The sequence below is a fragment of the Aythya ferina genome (genome assembly GCF_964211825.1).
Source record: "Aythya ferina genome assembly, chromosome: 4".
Taxonomy (NCBI): domain Eukaryota; kingdom Metazoa; phylum Chordata; class Aves; order Anseriformes; family Anatidae; genus Aythya; species Aythya ferina.
This window is the reverse complement of record NC_140300.1, coordinates 41,233,479-41,256,447: the sequence shown is the minus strand read 5'-3', so window position 1 is coordinate 41,256,447 and position 22,969 is coordinate 41,233,479. Positions and strand designations below refer to the sequence as shown.

General features: G+C 38.3%; 1 protein-coding gene across 13 annotated transcripts in view; it reads left to right on the top strand.

Annotated features, from left to right (window-relative positions):
* The window catches only part of INPP4B (inositol polyphosphate-4-phosphatase type II B), a 303,375-nt gene that overhangs the window by 120,756 nt on the left and 159,650 nt on the right, over window positions 1-22,969 (top strand). For all 13 annotated transcript variants that reach the window (XM_084516577.1, XM_084516572.1, XM_084516571.1 and 10 more), the window contains 2 exons: window positions 19,134-19,252; window positions 21,075-21,191. In XM_084516577.1, the coding sequence (XP_084372703.1) occupies window positions 19,134-19,252; window positions 21,075-21,191 (236 nt within the window). The remainder of the gene's footprint in view (window positions 1-19,133; window positions 19,253-21,074; window positions 21,192-22,969) is intronic.

The window sequence follows — 22,969 nt, the reverse complement described above, 5'->3', positions numbered from 1 at the left end:
CTTCAGGAAACATTTTTATTGTGACAAATGTGCCCAGGCCAGAAGAAGTGTTTTTTTTTTTTTTTTTTTTTTTTTTTAAAAAAAAAAAAAAAAGTGTGTAACTATATTCAGATGTTTTCATGCTAATGCTTGATGGAGCTATATTCACCCATGGTGTCTTTTGCATTTTATTTATTTATTTTTAGTAGGAATTTATTTTCTGGTTTATTCTGCATCATTGTTGATCAAGTCATGGAGTTGTATTATACATTGAAGTCTGCTTCTGCTGCTCAGGTAACAAGTAGAAACATAAACCTCGTGTTTTTCACTGGTATTCCTGGTCACTGCTTATAAGTCAGGGATATTTGGCAGCAAGGCTGACCCTTAGTGTCTTATTTTAAAATAACACTAAACATTAATTTACATCATGGAAATCCATGTGAAGTGACTGAGTGGTCCACAGAAGACTTCAATGTGTCATAAGCTGTTACCCTTGTTACTGTAAGATCAATATAACCCTGGCAGTATCTCCTACCTGCCACCACCCCACTCACCACCACTGTGCTGTAGAAATGGACATGAACGCAGCAGCTGCTTTTGGCTTGTGGATGTGAAAGGAAGAATTTGGCTGGGAAAGATGCACTGCCTTGCAGTATCAGCTGCGCCAACTATCTGCCTCTTGGCTGGTGGCAGGCCAAGAGCATTGTTTGGCTGCTCTATCTTTTGGAGGCTTGAATTCTATAAAATTAGACTGTTAAGGTAATTTTGTTCAATATCCATATTACAGCAGTGCGGGTAGCTATAGTTTTAGGAATCAGTAAATAAATGAGAAACTTAGCACTTGCTAACAAAGGACTTCCAAGGCCTTGTTGTCCAGTAAACCAAAAAAGCATGGTAAGGAAGGGTGATACATAGAGATTTGCTGCAAGCAAGCCAACTACTACAAGGTGTACCTAAAGTAACCACATCTTAGGGCTCTGTAGAGACTTGTAAAAACGATTTAACTGGTCTTAAGCGTTTATGTTTTGGAAAACAAAATAACATATAAAACTGGTCTCCATTCCTGAAATAATGGTTTATATCTTTAATTTTAGTCACAGACGTATGAACAATATTTGATTAGCTAAGTAGAAATTAGACTTCGTGTCAAAAAACACGTATGCAAATAAACATTTGCTTATGTCAGCTCATATGGACATGCCTTTAACTTTAAAAGTATCTTTCAGTTATTGCCACATAATTTATATTTTTTCTGTCACTGGTGAATAGTTGATCAATAAGTAACTTTCAGAAATGGAGCTCACCAGTAATTAAGATAGAATATGGCTTTTCATTAATGCTTGCATACTGTCTGATGCAAGATTACTGCACAGAGTTAGCTCTTTATACAGGTGTTTGTTCTGGACTTAACTGGTTTTGGTTGCCAGTTACTGTTTTGTTTTTCAAAATAACCAAGTCTCTGAGTCCTGGATCTAACTACACATGGTGTAGGTTCCTGACTTAACGCTGATTGCAGTGTAGCTACTTTGTAGTATGAGCTTACTTAGCTGAAATATTAGGTAATGGTTATAGGATATAAATTATATTATGCATACAGGTGAGCACTTAAGAAGTTTCTAAGAGCTTGCATCTCTAAAGGTAGTTGCATTTACTTCATGATGAACTGATAAAGCAGCACAGGAAAACTCAATAAAAAGGAGGGAGTAGGGCAGAAGGCTCAGTTGGTAGTAGAAGTGCTCAGAGCTGAGCTCAGTAATGAATGTGCCATTAATATGGAGAAATACATTGGAGAAAATAAAATCTAAATGGAAAGGTCATTACTGTTTTAATGTCCAGTAGAATTTCTCTGGATGCATTTCAGTATTCTTGAATTTCCCTAATTGGTTAGAGGTGTGGAGACAGCTGAGGATATTACCGTTGTGGGTGTAGTATAATTGTCTAGATAGCTGCCTAGGAAGTCATATCTCTGCACATGTTGTAGTCATAGTCAGGTACTCATTTTAATGAGAGCACCTGTCGAGCATATGCAAAAGCTTTCCCTTTCTTGGGAGGTATGTTAGGGCAGTGAAACTTGATGGACTGTCCTGTTGTTGTGTAATCTCTGTGTACTTTTCAAAGTATAGAATAATGTAAGTCTCAGTTAGGTCCTTTTTCAAAATCTCATTAAATAGCACACAATTCATAGAAAACATAACTGAGGAGATGAAAGGATAAAAACATAAATTTTCTAGGGCATTTATATTTCCATTTTACCAAGTGGTGTGTTGATACAGGAGCTGTCTACCTCTAAACACAGATAACCTTTTTTTCTTAAAGTCTTCACTGTCTTTTTCATTTTCCCAGGGTAGTATTGTGATGGCATCTTTTGGAAAAGGTCTTGAAGCAGATTTAACTCTGAATACTGAACCTAAATGGTACATCAATGCTGCTCAAAGACCATGACCAAATGTTTTTTTTTCCAGTTCTGAAACATAATCTGGAGGTTTTTTGGCAGCAGCTGTTCCTAGAAGAGTAATGAGCAAAAATACTAGTTTCATCAACACCATAAGCTTGGAATCAGACTCCTGATTCTAGCAGAATTTCCCATCTAACTCAGCTTTCAGTTTTTCAGTTCAGCAACTAATAGTTTCTTATTAGTCAAATGAAAAAGAAAATCATCATCACATTCTGAGAGCATGTAAAAAGAGAAGTGATCTTTTTTCTATGAATTAAAGTGTCACTGTATGCTCTAGGTTTTTTATTTCCCTATTTTTTTTAAAGGCCATGTGAATCAAATTAGTTTAACAGTCACATGAAGAGCAGGTTTATGCTTTTGCTGTCTTAAAACTTGATTTTTTTTTGGTTAAAAGTTAGAATTTATTATGAATTTGGTCTGATCTTATACAATTTTTTTCTACACAATGACCTACTGAGGTGTGTTTTCCTGGTTTTACTGACATAAAACTCTGTATTGGGATTGTGATTCATCCCAATGACAAAATAGATGAAGATGAATTAATTTGCACAGAACAAGTAAATAGCAAAGGTTTCATATGGTTGGAAGGAATCCTCTCTTCTCCTCTGGGAACTGCTTGTTTGGGCTTCAGGCTGTTTTGGGGCTTTTGCACTACAGCATAAGATGCTGAAATGGCATTTTATTCCTAGCAAGTTCTAATTGCTACGATGAACTTGGACACAAGAGACCCTTCCAAAGAGGTACCAATTTCAGGCCTAGTATAATGGGCATGTTTTGAGTGGTTTTGACACTAGGACTTGCCATGTTTTCAAAATAACTCTTCAGAGGTTTTTTCCCCACCTTACACAGGTGAACTTGAGATAAGAGACTTGTGTGATGTTGAGGCAAGAAGTGCAATCAGACAAGTTCCAAGCCTGTGAACACCCTTCACCTTTCATGTCATGCTGTCCTCTCCTTTTCAGCAGTGTTTGGTGATAGAGCAGGATGATGTGCATCGATCAAATAAATAAGCAGCGTCACCCAGAGCTAAGTGATGGTCAGTCACTTAGGGAGGAGGGTAAAATCCTTAGTGTTTTCTTGCATTCTGTGGAGCTCGTAAGCTTTCTATATGATATGCAGGCATTAAGTGAGCATTGCTGAGAAGTGATTTGAGGATGGATTTACCAAGATACCACAACCTCTTTATCCACCTGTCCTCCCATGGTACTTTGTTAGCTTTTGACAAAGCTTTTGGGGTTGTCATAGCCCTTGCCCAAGAACTATATTTTTTTTTATAGGCAGCTTTCTGAAGCTCGGCTCCTTTGTCATTTTAAGCCTCTTTAAAAGTACAGCAGCACTCGTGAATTTTACATGCCTCCTACCCTGTCCAAGAAAAAGGGATATCTTTATCTATGGTGTTGCCAACACTGGCTGGATCTTACCAGTATGACTTGGTAATTTTAGACAGTTTTGATGTAATGAGGTAATCATAATGTCACTGTTGAAGTATTAAAAGAAAAAAGAAGTATTAATGTTTTCCCTTTAAAACACTGCCACCTTTTAGTCTTGTCTGACTCATCTGTTATGAACATATTCAGTCTCATTCCAGTAGAAGGTTGTCCCATTCCACTTGGCAGTGCCAACCTGCATTCTCCATTTCTCTGTTGTATTAGTTCATTCGTTACATTCTGCCACCCTTCCCTCCCACATAATGTACTGTACCAACGTGGTTTGCTAATGTACAGTGTTCACTACATTAAAGCATCTTTCAAGAATGTTCTCTATCCTTGAAATTAAAAAAAAATTAAAAAAAAAATCAGAAAATGAAGAGGGGAAAAAACACCAACCAAATAATAATAATTTAAAAAACATACTGTGAAACTGCAAGCCATACTCCTTTCCAAAACTCATATCCTTATTCAGTTTTTCCAGATAATGCTGCATTCCAGTTCTGGAGAATGAGGCCAGTTTTTCAAATCTGTATCTTTAGGCACTGCTGTAATTTCAGAAATCTAGCCTTTTAGCTCTTTGGGGTGGGGACTGTCTTAATTTGCATTGCAGCCAGAGAACAGAGTGCTGTCACAGTCCTTAAAGATTAATCTCAATTACATTGCTGATTATGCAGGAACTCGGAAATTTTCAGTAGTGAAACTTTGGAAACTGTTCAGCTACTGGTCTGTCTGTTCGTCACATGTTGAGAGAATCCAAAAAGTTCTCCCTTATAATATAAGTATTTATATATAGAAATAAATATATATTTTATGTACTGCATAGGGAGAATATAATATATATATTTCTGTGTAGAATATAATTGAAGATATCTATTCCATGTATCGATATCTTTCCTGGCTGACAACTCATTATGCTTAGTATAGCATTAGTCATTTTTGCTAACTCTGTCTACTTAGTTTGTGTTAATGAGTAATTCTGTATCGAAGTGGTCATGGATATGCTTCCAACTTGTTGATATCTACTGCTACTTAATGATACTCGCTAAGCATTTATGACTTCTGTAAATTCAATTTCTGCAGGTTAGAGAGGTTAAATTATATAAAACTTCTTGCTGTGTGGCAGTTATTCACCATGGTGGGTTTAAGTGCGGGGATGTGTACTTGCTCTGCAGTAGGTCAGAGCACACGATGAGCCACTAATGCCAGGTAGATCATACTGATTCAGTGCACTTGGTGTGATGGAGTAGAGCAACTACTAACATCCGAATACGAGTCATAAATAGTGCGAGGATGTTTTGGGGTATTAATGTAAGTAAATCCATGTGCAAACAGTATTCAGGTAGTTTTGTTCTGTGATATTTAAATATCTCCTGTTTCTGGAAGCTTTTGCTTTTCATACTTTTTTTTCCTTGGGCTACCAGGCAAAAGGAGATGACAATCATGTAAATATGAACGTGTACCAATCAGGGTTGTGACTAAGGGAAATATTTGCTTTTAAATCTAATAGAATAAAGATTATACCACAGTGACTCTCACATGTTGTGATATAAATGTATATAGAGATAAATTTTGAATAGCTATGGCTAATCTATTTAGAGAGGAGTTTGTAGATACCTGAATTTGAAAAGCTATTTAACACTTGAAAGGTTTTTATGGATTTTAACTGTTCTGAGAGACAGGGTTTTATCAACAGAGTGCTCAAGTGATGCAATAGATAATAGGATTAAATTCTGTCAGAAGTGTACAAATTCTGAAATTGTGCCAGAGGTAGAAAATTGTTGAACTTACATGGCCACGGAATGAGGAAGATAAGAGTATGGAGGACCTTTCTTTTTCAGATCTTAAATAAAATTGATAGGTTTCTCAGTAAAATGTTGCTTCTTGATATTAAAAATGGTACATGGGTTAATCTGTGGGTTAACCACTTCTGAACTTTATGTGGGTACTCATGTTGCTCTGCCTGACCTGCTTGTAGCTTCTGAGCTTAAAATACTCAAAGAATCAGAAACCTTTATGATAAATTGTGAAGCTTATGGAAAGATTCTTAGGAAAAGAGTTAGTTATTTAAGAATTTATTGATATAGGTAGGCATTTGATGTGATTCAGTCAAAATTGGTCTTATTAATTTGTCACTTAGGTATTAAAAAAAAAAAAAAGAAGCTCAGTAGGTACCTTAATTTGTCTCTTAGTATTTTTACAGGCTTAATGCTTGATTTCTGAAGTATTAGGTGTTCTAGTGAATGTGACATAAACTTTTAAATTATTCCAATGTAACTGAAAACTTGTGTTTCCAGGGTATTTTTAAACTACTTCATTACAATGTACGATTAAAGATCATTAAGCTAAAGGGAAGTTATTTTTGGCATATGCTGTTCTTTTTTCCTTAATATTTTTCTCTTCCTGCTTTTCCCCAAAAATATATTACCTACGGTGTGTACTTTCTCCTGTTTGTCTTGCCAATTTATGCCCTCTTTCAAGTTTTTGAACCCCGTTCTCTCAAGTGACTCTTCAGACTTTGTAGCATGACTTCCACATGGGCCACTGAGATCTCGTGCACTGAGCCTTGATTTGGGAGGGGTGTGGGTGTGCATGCACGGGGTCTGTTACACCTTTAGGGTGCCAGACTGATGGAGTAGAGTGAGTGGAAGAGTTGTGTGTGGTTGGGTGGCTGAGCTGGGCAGGGAATGATGACAGCTTACCTAGCAGTTCTCTGCTGTGGAAACAACGTTCCTGGGCAGCATCTTCCCAGCTGAGGCTGGCAGTCAGCCCACTCTCCCGTGGTATGACCAGCCTCTCCGCGAGGTACAGCTCTTAAATGACCTGATGGTGATGTGCCGTCTCTGTTACATAACAAGGGGTAGGTCCAGAACTGGTTGGTTTGTGGTTGCAGGAAACACATCTGAATGCAGAGGGCTATTTAGTTTCTTACTGAGAATAATTTCTTCTGCAGACATTTATACGCAGAGAGCAATGAGCCAACGCAGGATGAGGTGTTCTTTGTTCGTACAGAAAGCTCTGTAAGACTTGCTTACCCACAACAGAGATTTGGATGGCAGTCCTGGCACTGTTGTCTCCTTCAAACATTTCTGAACCTCCTAGGAAGCTGACATTTTAACTGTTCAGGACATTTTTTTTTTTTTTTTGAACTATGCTGCTGTTGTCAGAGAAGCTTAGAAGGCATAGAGTGCTTGCAGAATATTTTCAGCAATGAATGTTAGTGTATTCTGTAGTTTGCATTACTAAGAATAATCTAGGTATTTTATAAATCCTTTAAAACTACACTTTTCTTACTGATAGAAGGGCTTTTTTGCATCAAACTACAAGATCTGGTAGCTGTAAAATTTTGAACTGTAGTTCTACTTAAAAAATAAATTGTATATACAGCAACGATTGCTTAAGAGCCATTTTTATTGCTTTTTTTTTTTATGCTTCAGTGGCTGAAATGTTAGCTTTCTCTGCTGATGTCCTATGTCTCTTATGGTTCTGGGAGTTCTGCTGGGTAGTTGCAAGAAATACTGTGTTTTTGAATAATTGGACAGAATTATTGGAATAATTTAGGAAGAAAGAAATAACATTCATGATTAAGGGAGCTGGAGCATCATATCCCATGAGCTGGGACTTTTCAACCTGGAGAAGAGAGGTCTCGGGGATCTTATCAAGGTGTATAAATAGCTAGACGGAGACAGTGGAGATGAGGCAGCCACATTCTTCTGCCCAGTGAAGAACAAGAGACAACAGATGCAAATTAAAAAAAAAAAAAAAACATAATCAGAATTAAAACCAACCAAACAAAACAAAAACACTTCTTGTTTACTGTGAGGTTGACCAAACACAACGTAAAATGCGTAGAGAGGTTTTTGAGTCTCCCTCCTTGAAGATAGTCAAAACCTGACTGACTGTGGTCCTGGGCAACCTGCTGTAGCTCACCCTGCGTAGACACAGGTGTTGGACTGGAGCTCAAGAGGTCCTTTCTAACCAAAATGTTTCTGGGGTCTCTGTGATAGACGTTTGTCATGTAAGTTGGCAATAGGATTTTGGGTGCCTTTTAGAGCTTTCTGTTAGTTGACTGGTTTGCAGTTGACTCTCACAATGTTCTGTACCATCTGGTGATACTAGGGTGTCTGTTGCCTTGATCTAGAAATACTTCAGGATCTCTAACCATCTCTTTTAATTATGTTGAAGTTAAGATTTAAAAATTGTAATCCATCTGAACTCAAGCAGTTTCAAGTTTTAACTCTTAACTCTCTTTTTGTTAGGGGGAACGTGCTAAAGTTGCACCAGGGGAGGTTTAGGTTGGATATTAGGAAGAACATCACCGAAAGGGTTGTGAGGCATTGGAACAGACTGCCCAGGGAAGTGGGTGAGTCACCATCCCTGGAGGTCTTTAAAAGACGTTTAGATGTAGAGCTTAGGGATATGGTTTAGTGGAGGACTTGTTAGTGTTAGGTCAGAGGTTGGACTTGGTGATCTCAGAGGTCTCTTCCAACCTGGATGATTCTGTGATTGTGATTTTATGGTACATTTAGTGTACTTCAGGTAAGGGTATGATACAAGCATGAATTGCTTTGCTTCTTGGGCAAGGAGCAAGTTGGAGCCACAGATAGTTCAGCAAATGTGAAATTAAAGTTCTTTGGTTATGGCTTGGGATACTAGCTGATAAGTGCTCATTCTAATGTGTTTTTTTTTGTATATTTGCATGTGAAGATTTTTTTTCCCCTGTATGTTTTCACATGGGAGACTTACTAGCGGGAATGCTTCTAAAATGCAAACAGAGCAAAAAAAGTTTACTGGATGTATTTACAGCGGTGTTGGCCAGGAGTAAAATTGAAGTGCATGCTTTTTACTTTCAACTGAAACTCTTCCCCCTTTTTCCACTCCTAAAAGAGTTGAGGATGAGTTTGAGTGAAAGAGAAATAAGCTGAGGATGACTGCTTAATGATCAATGCCCTTTCCTGGGTGGGATGGCCTTGAGTTCTGGAGTCTCTTCAGAGAACAGTGGCTGTGTCCTTGACTTGAACTGAGTGACAATTTAATGTTAAATACAGAAAGTGCTGTTCAGATTCTTACCTGGGTCCCCTCTACCGCTGCTGGCAGTAACTCTTCCGTTCTTTCTATTTTTTTTTTTTTTTTTTTTTTGCTTGCTTGTTTGTTTTTCTAATCAAGGTAGGATGTCTTCAAGAGGAAGATTTGGAGGTCTACTTCTGTGCACTTTCTCTTGAGTGATAATTGATGAATTTCTGTGGTTTGTAGCTGCTAAAGTAGAGGTATGCAGAATGATAGACCTGGATCCGACCTGCATCTGACTTCTTTCTGGTCCAGTGCTTTCACTCAATTAAAAGGGGAAACTGGTACCATTTCTCCTTCAGCCTTCCTGCTGGGTGTGTTGTGAAAGAAATCAGCAGTGATGTTTTCTTGGAGCGTGGACTAGCAGCTGTGCCCTGCCACTACCTGCCAGCCTGAGACTGTCAAGATCGGTGTGGGGTTCGCAAATTCTGACAGGGCCTGAGATGGGCTCAGAGCTGCTCAGCACTGTGAATGCATCTGGGACATGCCCAGAAGTTGACCTGCAGGCACGTAGGGACCTCTTGCAGTCGAAAGCTTAAATATCTGGAGACTTTGAATGTCTGTGGAGTTAGGCAGCAGGTGTGTGAAAGCTTAGAGTACTCTGTTGAAAACCCACTTGTGGCCGTCTGGCTTTTTGTGAGTTTTCTCTTGACTTCTTGCTGTCGCTTTTTGCGGTTGGCATTTTCTAATCTTTAGCCCAGTCTGCAAAACACTTAGTGAAGAGTTCTCTGGAGATGGCCTCCTATCTCTTTCCTCATGTGTCTTTCTGTTTGAAGATAGTCACCTTATAATTCCAAAAGGGTTTAGATAATTAAGGAGACAAATAGCAAGGAAATCATTTCCAGATTACAGTAGTTGTGCAGTTCGTGCCTCTTGTTGTGCAGAATGGTAATAACTAAACAGCCATGAAACGATTGGGTTTTGCTAGGCCAATAATTATTAACAGAACCTTTTAAAAATTACTCAAAGCACGATAGCTCTTCTATGGTTCTTAATGGTACTGCACCGTGTTAACTGAACATTTGTCTTTCAAATGGCAGTTGTTAAATACATCTCTAAATATGCCTATAGAAATAATTGCGATAATACTTTCATGTTATAAAACATCTCCCAGTGGACTTTTTTTTAATCCTCATATGTGGGAACAGAAGTTCTATAAAAAGAAAAACATCTAATTAATTGAAGACTGAAGTCATCCTCCCCTTTTGAACACATTAGTTATAGATGTACTTATTTTTGGAAGTTTTGAAATGCATGTCCTAAGGTAAGATTTGACTTGAAAACCAAGTTCCCCTGTGGGCCATGGTAGAATGGGAACTATATTCGAAGCGCTGCAAAACCCCACGTGATGCTGGATGCAGCATGGCTGCTGTGGCTGTAACAAGCACACCAGGCTATCTGAGGTGCTTGGTAGGGGTTCAAAACAAACAAAATACTTGAAAAAATGTTTTTCTTTATGGTTTTGCTCACATCCTCTGATAATAAAGTTTCTAGTACTGCTATGGACACTTAAATTTTTGTGATTAGCCATGTTTTAAGTGTGGTTCTTCACAGATGATGATGATCTCAGAAGAACTTGGTCTTAACGTTGTTTGAACACTAGAATTCTTAATGCCTGGTAAGGTGGAGATTGCTGGCTGTAGAGACTGTGAATGAATTGTTTTCAAAACTAAAATGGGCTAGCAGTCTTCTTAACTTCGAGACGAGTGTGCTCCCATTGTGGTGAAGAGCAGCAATACCTACTTCATTCTGGATTAAAATCTCAGATCCTCAGGAGATAGAGACAAATGAAGATTTTTTTAAACTCTTAACTAATATTTCTTAATCCATTTATTATGTAACATTATTATTTGAAGAAGAAATGAATATGATATTCACTCACAGTTTCTTGTGGGCTGAAGGGCTATGGCTGCGTGGTTGGTTACCAGATAATTCACGAGAGCTGGCTTCAGGAAAGTTTATGCGAAAGAGGCATCCTTTATGGTAGCTGCTAAAAATACACTATTGCTTAGGGGTACTCAAGTCAATGTCAACATCATCTACCTTGGGTGATCACAACAGTATAGTTGTGGGATCCGAAAGTCTTGCACAGGCTGTACAATGTCCTTAGGAAGCAGGGTGGATCAGTCCCTGCTGAGGTCTGGTTTCCTGTAGTTTGATTTCTATTTAGAATCGTGTGTGTCTCATTTAATTAAAGCTCCTTTGAGCGGTTGTGTGCTGTACTGTAGTGAAGAAGCTCACTAAAAGACTTCATGTTATGTTCCAAGTACTTTCTGAAGCTTGTTGTCTGCCATAGTTGCTGGACTCTGTGTTGCTTGATTGCAGTGCTTTATTTTGGAAGGGAAGCTTCTTTATTTACCAAGCCTTGAACATGCATCGTAAGGATGCACGTGAAGACATGGATTTAGAGTAAGGATAAAGAACAGCTGCATTCTATTTACATAACAGGGGAAAAGATTCTGTCTACAGCATTGTATAGTAATACCATGCACTGAGGATCAAAACCACAAGTTTCATTTGACAACTGGTATAGCACTGTATTAATGTTTATGTTAAAGTAAGCCATGTATGCTGCTGTAATAAAAAGAGATGGGGCTGACTGAAAACTTCCCGTGAAGGAGATTTGGCTATTTGTTTCTTTCGTATTCTGGTAATGTTGCTGATATATTTTTGTGAATTTATAAATTTCTGCAAAGATGGAGAAAGTTAAGAATGAGCAGAATCTATTTTATTTATAAAATCTGGGAGAAGTTGTTGCAGGTTACAGACACTTGCTGTGAGCTTACAGTATAAAGAAATTCATAGTTAAAAGAAAAAAGGAAGTCTATTATTTGCTGTTCTCCTAATGCTTCAGCTGGTGCTTAAACTTGTAATCATTATTTTTAGGATTGTGGGAAATCTGGAATTACAGCAAGTTTATTTTTTTAAAAACTTAATTAGATACTTGATATGACAATATTGGGAAAAGGTGAAAGGGGAAGTGGTATTTAACTCTGTTTCCCAGACATTTAAACATTTCTGTGGCATTCTAAAATGCCAACAATGCCAAAATAAATTTCAGCCTTAGAATAGCAGCGTATTCTTATCAAAACAGATTCTGATATGAAATATACTTTGGAATGTAGTTATGCATAACAATTTTTTTGTCTTGAAGCATTTTTTTTTCACTTTCCTCATTACTATCACCAGAGAACTGAAGTCCCCTTCAGGGCAGAGCAAAAACACTGTTAACAGGCAGTGCCACAGTCAGAATAGCTTTGGACAGAAGGTATAGATGGTAACTAAAAGCCTAAAATATGAGCAAAAGCTCTGCTTTGCTGGCTGTAGACTACTACAGCATTTGAGAACTGTACTGTTATATGCACAGTGTGCTTAATAAGGAAATGTAATATTTTTTGAAACAATTATGCTTTTATAACTGAATATGGCACTGTATAAAAAAGGTACTCTAGAGTTTCCAAAGGTAAAGGTGATTAAAAAAAATACAAATCCAGAGCAGTTTGTTCTCTGCTTCATGACTTAAGAAACCAGCTGGTCTGAGCAAAGCTAGAAAATGACTTCCGTGACCTTGCCAGTGTGTAGATGAGTCTAGAACACAAAGGTAGCTAAAGTGTGGAGGTGTGTGATTGCTAGCAATGAATGTGTTGGAGCAGATCATCTAACAAGTTAGTAACGGATTAACTGCACGACCTAAACGTAAGTCGCACAGAATGGGTGGTTAACTCAAGTAGTCACGCACTCCCTTCTTCAGTGACAATACAACGCCTGTGAGCTGTACGTTGATCCAGTCAGCCAGTTTCCTGAGTTTCTTGCATCTATCATAATTATGCTCTATAAATAACTGGAGTTGTCTAGGCTGAATGGTAAGGAAGCAGTATGAAAAAGGCCTGCTCTAACACGTCATAAGAATTGAAACCCACGCTCAGGAAATGACTATTATTGCTGCTGGTATCATCCATGCGAAGTTATGGTCTAAGCCTTGGCATTTATTTTAGCTTTTTGGAGAAAGTAGGATACAGTTTATAAGTTCCATACTTGATGCTCTATTCTACCGTGAAACTTAGAGTAAAACACAAAATACAAACTGACATTTCTCTAGTACTGCAAAACCCAGAGTGGGCAGAACTTGTCCTGAAATTCAACACTTGAGATATTCAGTGATAATTCCAACCAGTCTCATCATTTCCTATGCAAATGGTTTGAGTACAGCTTGCATCTTGACTGCTGGGCATGATCACATCTCCCATCAGCATACAGTGCTTTCTCCCAGCAGCCCTTGTTTCTATCTTATTTCAATGATTCCTGAATAGTTGTATTCAATAAGCTGCAAATAAGGTGGGAAATGATTGATGTTTTTCTACATAGCATAGCGAAATATTACTTACAGTCAGTATTGCTAATATTGTTTTGATTTTTTTTTAAACCTGTATTTGTAGAAATTCCATAGGTATCTTTGTTTCGTCTAATACAACTTTCTCATCATCTTTTTTCCTTGGACTGTTGGTAGAAATTTTCTTCCCACTGTTAATTACAAGCATCCCTGAAGGATACTTAACTGTATTATGTATGTGCATTTCCTTGTGATGCAGCTAGGTTACTTCAGGAACCAGCTGTACATTGCAGAGAACAGATAGGTGTTCTGTTTTCATACAAGGCTCTCATTCCCAGAGACAGGAAATGTGATCTTAAAGCTTTTTTAATTAAAAATCAATGGAGCTTTACTTGGATGTCCTTTCTTAATACTCAGGGTTATGCTGTGAATTTCACTGGGAGTCCACATGGCAAATTGCTGTGGGATTGACCTCTTTGTAGTGTGGGCATCTGTCCTTTCTACTTCCTAGGCAGAGGTGTTCTTACCCACCAGTAAACTGAAGCATTGTTGCTGACACATAAATGGGATATCCAGTTAGTAGTATTCGTGATTTAAAAACAGAAACTAATTGTGGGACACTAGCTGGTGGCCATTAACACCATCCTGAGTTACTAGCAGTCCTCAAACACTGCCTCAGTCGCTTTCTGGCATGTTTTGAGGTACAGATGACACATTTCTCTCCTGTTCTTTTCCCTCTTGCAGTTATCTTTACAATCCTAAATCAAATATGGCCATTTTTTCCCCTGTAGATTCAGAAATTGGATTATTCTGGGATTATTCTGAAGCCTTTGTGTGCCTGGCTGGAGGTATCTTCTCAGCAAGCTTGGTTAGCAGTGTGTGTTCAGTGGAGGCAGGAGCAGTGGCTTTGCACACATTCTCCTCTTATACCACCCCTGGGGTGGAGGAAAATAAAATGTGCACTTCAGAGTTACACGTTGCACAAGTCTGATTGTGCAGTGCTCTTAGTTAATGTGTCCTTTTGCCCACTAAGGAATTGCTACACCTCAGTTAATTTGTCTATAAAGACAGACTGTACATTACTATTTATAAACTAAGTTGCTTTGGGATAGTAATGAGGCTATAATGCCAATGAAATGGAAAAAAAAAAATTGAACATGATATTCACATATATATGTCTGTGTGAGACACAGGCTTCTCCCATGCCACTTATCTTCAGATCCTGCTGATCTTCTGTTCCAAGTGCGTGCAAAATAGCGTGCTGTGGAGAAAGCAGGGATAGTGGTTAATTCCTCTCCCTTGGCATGTGTCTGGGTTTGGAAAATGGGAAGGAATGAAGTCATTGGAAATGGGGTTGTTTCTGCCACTGGTTAGAGAAAAAGCTACCTCACTAATTACAATGTTGGCTAACACACGGACCCTGTGAATCCCTAGATTGTTAAGACATTCACCAATGTGTTGTTATTTCCCCTACTGTCCAACATGTACAAACATTGCAAAGTTTTAGTCTAGTCCTTGGCTTCTCTCCCAAACAACTCTGAGCAGAGGATGTCTGTCTTTCTCTCTGCCCACGTAGCTTGTTCCAGCTGCTGGAGCTTTTTCAATTCTGGGAGAAGCTGCATCTGCACATGTCTCTGCCAGATTCATTTCTTCTGGCTGCAGTGGACTTGCTGCTTGGAGCCATGTTGAACACCTGGTCAGAATCATTGTAGTTTCAGGGAAGGTAGCTGAAGAATTTCCACACTGCTTCTCCTTTAGTGCCCCCGTTCTCCTTTAGTGTATATTTTTTAGACTTTCTCCCTGTTCTCTGTTCTATACCACTAATGTTTTCAGAAAATTCCCCCTCTACCATGTCTCTGTTACTGAAAACATTAAGCTAGGTTCTGCTGCTTGCAGCATGGCTTGGTTCTGGCTAAGCAGTAACCAGTCATTGCCTTGTGTTGTCTTTGCATGCATTGTGCACCCAGGTGGAGAAGATGAAGAACGCAGCCAGCAGCATGCAGTGTGTGAGGGATGGATATCAGGGAAATACTGCATGGGGCAGAACTCAGAAAGCAAACATCTTCTTACCCAGCTTGTGTTTACTGCACACACAGCTTGTATGCGTGGTAGCAGAGCGTGCGTGACAATGTATAGGCATGACTGGTAGCAAAGGAGCACTTGTTTACTGGTATTTGTGAATAATTTCATAGCCTTAATCATAGAACAGCTACAGCAATGAAAATGAAACTAATTAATATTCACTTTGCTTTTATTCTTTAGAAATAAGTGCTGAATGATACCAGTGTTTAAATATTTTATGATTTAAGGTGTTTCAAATGGTAAGACAGTTTTATACATAGACCATAACATTTTGGACAATACATAAACATATATTTGAAAACATATTCCAGAATGCTGTTTCCATTCAGCCTGTCATCTTGTTCCACACGTAGTGATTCCCTTGCTGTGTTTTTCCTTCTTTTTCCTTGTTTGTTACACAGAGGAATGGTTTCTTCTTGCTATCTTAACTTGTGCTTTGTTGATACGAAAACATAAATTATTCCTAATGCAGTTCTTCCTTAAACATTCATTGTATGCTGGTAGGCTCAGCCGAGATGGGATCACCAGGGGAATGGATGACTCAGGCTTTTGCACACTGAGTCAACAGTCACAATGAGTAGATTCATATAACTTTGGCATGTAAGTACAAGCTGTCACTTCAGTTCCCTGAGTTTTGTTGATGAGTTTTTCCAGAATTAATTCAAGCATAGTGAGGTATTGAGAAGTAGTGTGACCGAAGTATGGTCAGCGTGAATGTAGGTTATGGTGTGAAGTATATTAACATTAGGTTACCTGCTTTCACTGTGTTAAGAAAACAGCCCTGCTCTGCATTTTGTGTTTGTATTTTCATCAGTTTCTTTTGAATAACTTGTTGGTCATGTTCAACAGATCTATTTAAATTCAGAGCGTCCAGTTTGTGTTATCTTGCACAGCCATGTAATGTTAAACCTGTCCAAAGAGTGTTGCCTGTTTCTTTGGGAAGACTTCAGATTGTCAGAGGTGCTGCCTGTAAAATAGTTCAAGGGGCAATAATTCCAAGTGGGGCTGTGGAACTGGACAGGATGTGAGTAAGATAAAACAAACTTCTCCTATCAGCTAAAAAGAAGCCCTTACGTTTTGTTAAACATGTCATTCAGGGCATTTTTAAGGGAAGTGATGTGCTGGAGTGCCCAAACTGACACATTCTGTGTCACTCCAAATCTTCTATTCTCTGCCAGTGACAACCTTATTGAGTGTCTTCTCTGACTGAAGGGTGGCTGTGAGCAGCAGTAGCCCCATGTCATAGTAGGCACAAATAACTGTCAGCACAGTAGATGAGTGTTTCATTTTATTTCATCTATCTTTCTGCCCAGAGACTTGTGGTACTTTGTGCTGATCCTCCCAACTGGAGGTATGCAGATGAATTATTTTCACATCAACTCTATCCAGTAAAATTCCAGATCATGTTGCTAGGCTGCCTGTTTACGAGGAAATGATTTACTGACTGGTTTCCTTACAGTCATAGAAATGAATGGTCTCCTGTGCTCAGATACCATCAAGATGGTGACCACTTGGTACAGTCTTCTTCCTATCTTTTAAAGTTTTTTCAATTGCATAAAAGCCTGTATGAATAGGCTGATAGAAAACTTAGTCCTATTTGGTTCATGTTTTTGAGATATTCCATGGGTAAATCAAGCTTCCATTTATTGAGGGATTTACCTTTGTTCACCGTGCACTAGTACTTCTTATAAAACTTCAGCTGTAGGGTTCTTGCTACAGCCTCTGTATTTTATTTTTTTTCCCCACAAAGTTCGTCTTTTTTTGTGTTTACCTTCTTATATATTCCTGTCATCTTTGGAGGTCCACTGAAATGTGAGCTTGCAAGCCTTCCTTTGTAATGGCTGTGAAAAATTTGACAATGTCTGTTAGTGTTCCAGGTTCTGGTAGGGAACATCAGCTTTCTTGTTGTTCCTTTGAAACAGCACGTCCTAAAGTGCTGCCTTCTGAAAGCAGGAATACAGAGTGGACCAGCCATTTAAGGGTTGGATGGCGGTGTAAGGATTTGGGGTGTCAGTGGCTGTCAGTGGAAGTTGAAGTTCTGATGATTTCGTACCAATTCATTATGCCAGGTGTGGTTGCTGGCAGACTGTTACTTCAGGGTCTTGTGATGAGCTTTAGAAAGGCTGTAGCTCAAAGTGGCAGGTGTCTGCCCGACCTTTTGTGCTGTAAGTGCTTTTTAGTAAATATACTGAAATAATTCTGCTGGGTCTGTCAGATGTTACTGATATTTAGAGTGATTTCAATAGTATGGTGAGCCTTAGAGATAAAGAATCGCTGGCAACTTGCTATTCAAGTCTGGTGCTACTTCATGAAGACTCCATCGTGCACAAACCTTTATTGTTACCCTATTTTTTTTTTTTTACCACCAAATGATGATAAGGTCAGCTTGAGACTTGACAGGTATCATTGGAAATTTGTGCTAAAGCAGAAACTTAAAGATATTCCATGAAAGTTGGATTTAACTGTTTTCTTGTTTTCTTTTAAACCATTATGGAAGAGTAGGGGAAAAAAACACAATACCTTTGGGCAGGTTTTTTTTATGTAATACTCAATCAGCAGGTGCAAACCCAAAGGGGGAAAAAATATAAACCAAGCTGAGTTGGCCTTTTGTGTGCATCAGAGCTTTCCTTGCCTTCTCATCAGACCAGGTTTGCTTACTGTGAGGATAATCTGCCTCACCTTTAGAAAGTTAAAGGTCAGCTGCACTTGAGGAAGCCCCTGGTTGGCAGTGACTGTTAGAAAATGTCCCTAGCTCTTTCTTGACAATTAGCCTCTCTGAAACCATAGGCTTTTCTTTTCTTCCCCCAGGATTCTAGGATCCCAGAGTAGTTCTATGCAATACAGAAAATGCTGGATAAATCTTATTGCAGTACTCACTGTTGTGTGTTCATTACGGAATATAAGGTGCATGGGTTTTGTTTTTGAGCCAGTGCCCTGTTAGTACATGTCCTGTATGCAAAGCAATTAATTGTGCTTTTGTTTCTTCCCCCTCCTTTTTTTTTCTTTGGTGCTTTTACCCTCCTCCCTCCCTGTCCCCCCCCACCCCCCCCAGTTTTCTTCCAGAAGGCTTTGAGGTATTTTAGTCTGAGTGAACTTGACCATCTGCATGACTATAAGTCTAGGTTAAGAATGAATTATTAAACAAGAATGGGATTGCTCCATATTTACCAAGTAAAATGAGTTTTAATGATGATGTCATATAGCCAGAATACAATTACACTTTTCATGTATATGCCAGTCACTAACAAGAATTGGTTATTTTGCTGTCTGCTTTTGGGTATGTAGATTTTTTTTCTCCGTTAGTTCTAGTGAAAAGTTGGTGATGTGGTGTCAGGCTATGTAAACCAGTCTAATGACTGATAGCATTGAACTGGTTTAGAATGTCTTTCAAGTGGTCATATACTGTGAGAATTGACAGAAAAAAGATGATCATTTCAGGCTGCGAAGATTTTGAGGCAAATTAAATGAATGCTTATGTAAAATTACCCACTATCCCAACGTGTGCGTGTGTGGGTATGTGCGCGCGCATTCATATACCGGAGCTGATGAGCCTCTGGCAGGGAGCTTTGCAGAAGCTGTGAGTATTTTTAGTGGAAACGAAATCTCCGTTCAGTTCTGCAGCATGTGACTTCCTATTTCTGTAAGTTACTTCCAAGGTACTTCCTCTGTTAAATCGGCTTGTCTCTGGAGATTTGATCTGGAGCTAGCGTGGTCTGCTTTGTCCTGTGCTTGTGGCAGAGTTTTCCCAGAGTTTTCATTTGAGTATTTTATTTTTCTTTTGTACTGTCTCCAGCATGCAAGGGTCTAGTGGCTGCTACCCGTGATCGGAAGCTGAATACATTTATACAAGTCTCAGTGGTACATCCAGCAGAGCACATTTTGACGAGGTATTCAAGCACTGAAATCGTGGAGGTGAGAGTCTTTCTTATTCAATTAACATGTTGATTAATGAATTGCTCATTTTTTTCTTGAGAAAGTGAATGAGAAATAAAGCAAGTTAGTGCATAGTCTTAAGTAAGGCAAGCACGCTCTAGCTGTTAACAGGGCATACCTAGGAGTGTTCTGTAGTTCTTGGCATTTGACCAGGACAAACAGTTAGAAATGAACTTGCCTTTTCATGAAAGCTCTGTTTTTCCAAGCAGAGACATAGAAAATACTCCGCTTCTTCACACACTGGTCTAGACTGAACAGGGAGTAGTTGCTCTTGAAAGAGCAAGACTATGCAAAATAAAGCTAAATGTGAAGTGTATGGAAAGTATTTTGAAATTACAGAAGAATGCAGGCACGTTAAGTAGATTTATACTTCGGTTTATTTTTTCTCTTTTGGAAAGTTGACATTTTTGCAACTTGAAAAATATTAGCCTACTATTAGGAGAAGTGTGTATGTTATGTCTGAATTCATATAAAATAATTAGTAACTTGAATTGCATAATACAGCACAAGTTGTCTCAGGCTGTTTTGCTAGTTTTCATTTTCCCTGTAAGCATTAGTGTCACAAACAGCAAAAACTGTTTACATGGAAAATTATTTAAGTCTGAGCAGACAATGTAGGTGTAACTTGTTTGATTTGCTGTAGAGATTCATTAAGAACAGCGAAGTCTTATTGTAAATACACACCTGAACTTACTTTACCGAAGGCTTGTTTTAACTTAAACACAGTGAGAATATTTCATGAGCTCTTTGTGATCTTCATACCACCTAACTACTAATTAAATGGTTATAGTTGCAGCCACCTACCGTCCTGAAACTGCTTAATTCAAATACCTTGTATCTGCTCAGGATGTTTCATTGCAGACTGTCTGGAATGATGTCGTGTGGAAGATAGAATAGTGTTGTGTGTTTTTTTTTTTTTTTTTTTTTTTTTTTTTTTAATAGAAGTGCATGCATTTCCTAACACAATCTCCTGATACAGGATATGTTTGAGGGCATGAGTAAACACATCAATTTCTGTCAAGGCTCTTAGCTTCTTTCACAGTCAGGCTTTGGGGGAGGAGGAGGCAGGAAAGCTATTTTGGCAAGTGAAGTTATGTTCATCATGCTAGAAACTTTATTTCACTTAATAGAGAATTTAAGGATACTAGTCTCGTAACCTTTGGGAGGGCTTTTTTGGTTATAATTGAACATTAAGGAGTTACAGGCAAAGATTTTACATGATCAATTTAATTGTTTATATATTTGAAATTATGATACAGTAACTTCTTTGTACAGCCTTCAGATGTGATCCTAATGTAACAAAACATAGGAATGTTGTCTTAGTCTATTACTATCCAAAGAAAGGAAATGTAGCCCCTCCAAAAAATCAGTATCCTTAATGTAATACGTGGTTTCTGTAGCATTTCTATAGACATTTTATTATGACTTCATTTACACAACAACTAAGAAATGTTATTTATGGGTTTAAATTAAGGTATATTTTGAAATACTTCCTGAAAGTACCACAGGACACTGCTTATTACAGATCATTATTTCACATATTGATGCCTGCAGACTGAACTGTTTGATGGCATGCAGCTGAACTCTGTTTCAGAAGCACTTAAATTCTTTTCCACTGTGAAAAAATCGTGAAGTTGTCCAGTTTGTTATTAATTTTGTGTAACACTGGGATTTCTACAGCAGAGAGAGATGAACAACTAACTACTTTTAAGGAGCTCACTGTTTCTGTACGTGCATCCCTAATGGCATGCTACATATTGCACAGCTGTTACCTTACTGAATATTTACTTGTGTTACGCAGGGAACAAGAGATCCACTGTTTTTGACTGGTGTGACATTCCCACCGGAGTACCCCATCTATGAGGAGACGAAAATAAAACTAACGGTCTACGATGTCAAAGATAAATCTCAAGACACGGTGAGTGTTTTGCTTCATTGCTTGCAAAATCTTATTGAGTATTTAAGTTTGTCACTGCGGTGTTCATTGGCCCTCTTTAGCAGGTTTACATACTAAAGAAATGAGGATACGTAGAATTGGTTTTGCTTTTCTGTTGTATCTAAAATGTACTTTTTGTTACCATGTTAAAGAATAGAGAAAGAACCATTAGCTTTAAACAGACTCTTTGCTATTGTTTAATTGGTTACATCAATCAGAACACATTTCTGGGAAATAAAAGATTGCTCCTGTGTGCTTTTTGATGGCAGAGAACATATGGAATAGATCGAGATAACATCAAATTTTCAGAAATATGTTTCTGATCATATTTTACTTTTATGACAAAACCAGGTTAATAATAGAACCTGTAATGTGATGTTTGAGGGGGATGGTCGTTTTGAATTTTAACCTCTTGGGAGGTGATACCTGCAACTCTACTATGACTCCTGCTATTACTGATTCTTAAGGGTCCAAAATTGTGTCCGCTACCAAGGGTGAACCATTTGGATTCCAACGTAATACATTTTTGGTTACTATGTCAGCTTCTTATGTTCAGAAACAGTTATTTCAGATGATATGTGGAGGTCAGTGAGACTATTTGAGTGGTTTAAGTGTCAGACATAGACCTTGTGCCATTTTGTGTGCTCCAGGTGATCTAGGACAGACTTACAGCACTTGAAGATATGATAGGACCTATGAGAGAATTGTGTTTTTTGTCTGACAGCTGGACTCCAGCTGATAGGCGTTGAAAGCAGCCCTTGAAACCTGTATTTAATTAGCTGAATTGCTCTTTATGTGTCTGTAATTGGCCCCCAATTTGATTAAAGACTATATGAGCTCATGTCATGCCTGTATATGCAGTCATTACCCATAAGAAGGAAATTAAAGGCATAGCTTAACTTCTGACTGTCTTTGAACTGCTTACGTGAGTGAAGTTATGTTCAGAGGACCTCTATATTTTTTGAAGATAGAAAATAGTTGATACGTTTGTTTAAATTTTAGATTCGCGAGCAAACAGGTTAGTTCTTTCTCCTTGCTCTTCTCTTTAATGGGAGTCGGTGGAGTATTTTACCTGTAGAATGTGGATTTCTTTCAATTTATAGACTAAGGTATTTTTTTCTGTTTAGAATTAACTGGGCAGGGGAGTGTACACTTCTCAGAATGAGAGTGATTTAATTCTTGATTGTGGTTTAGATTTATGGGCTACAAATGGTATCTGCTGTTTCTTCAATAGAATTGTCACCTATGAACAGATACAGGAATTATGGGAAAGGGGTTTGACTTTGTCCCATCCCTTCCAGTTCTTAAGCTATTGTGACTGACAGCATGATGGATAATAATATTGCATCTGTAAGGGCAAAAATGGACTTGATTTGTAGACCTATCCCTGTACTTTCCTTCTAGACGTATACTGCCTATTCTACAGGACAAACTACATATGAAAGATCTAGTCTAGAGCATGAATATAATTTGATAGCTTTTAAGAACTTTAAAGAAACTTTTGCAACTGTTCCTTATAATTGAGTACAGAACTGGAGTCTGTCCCAGAGAATCAAATTAATATAGCTCGTAAGACTCTGGAGACGTAATATTTTCCTTTGGAAATTGGAAAATGTTAATGCCATCTGTTTTACGTGCATTTAGCCTTTTTTAATAGTCAGCTTTCTTAAAGCTGTTTATAGGTAAGAAAAGATTAAATCAGCTGTGAGATCAAAATCAGGGTATATTGCAGCATGTGTGAATGACCCTGGGCCACCCAG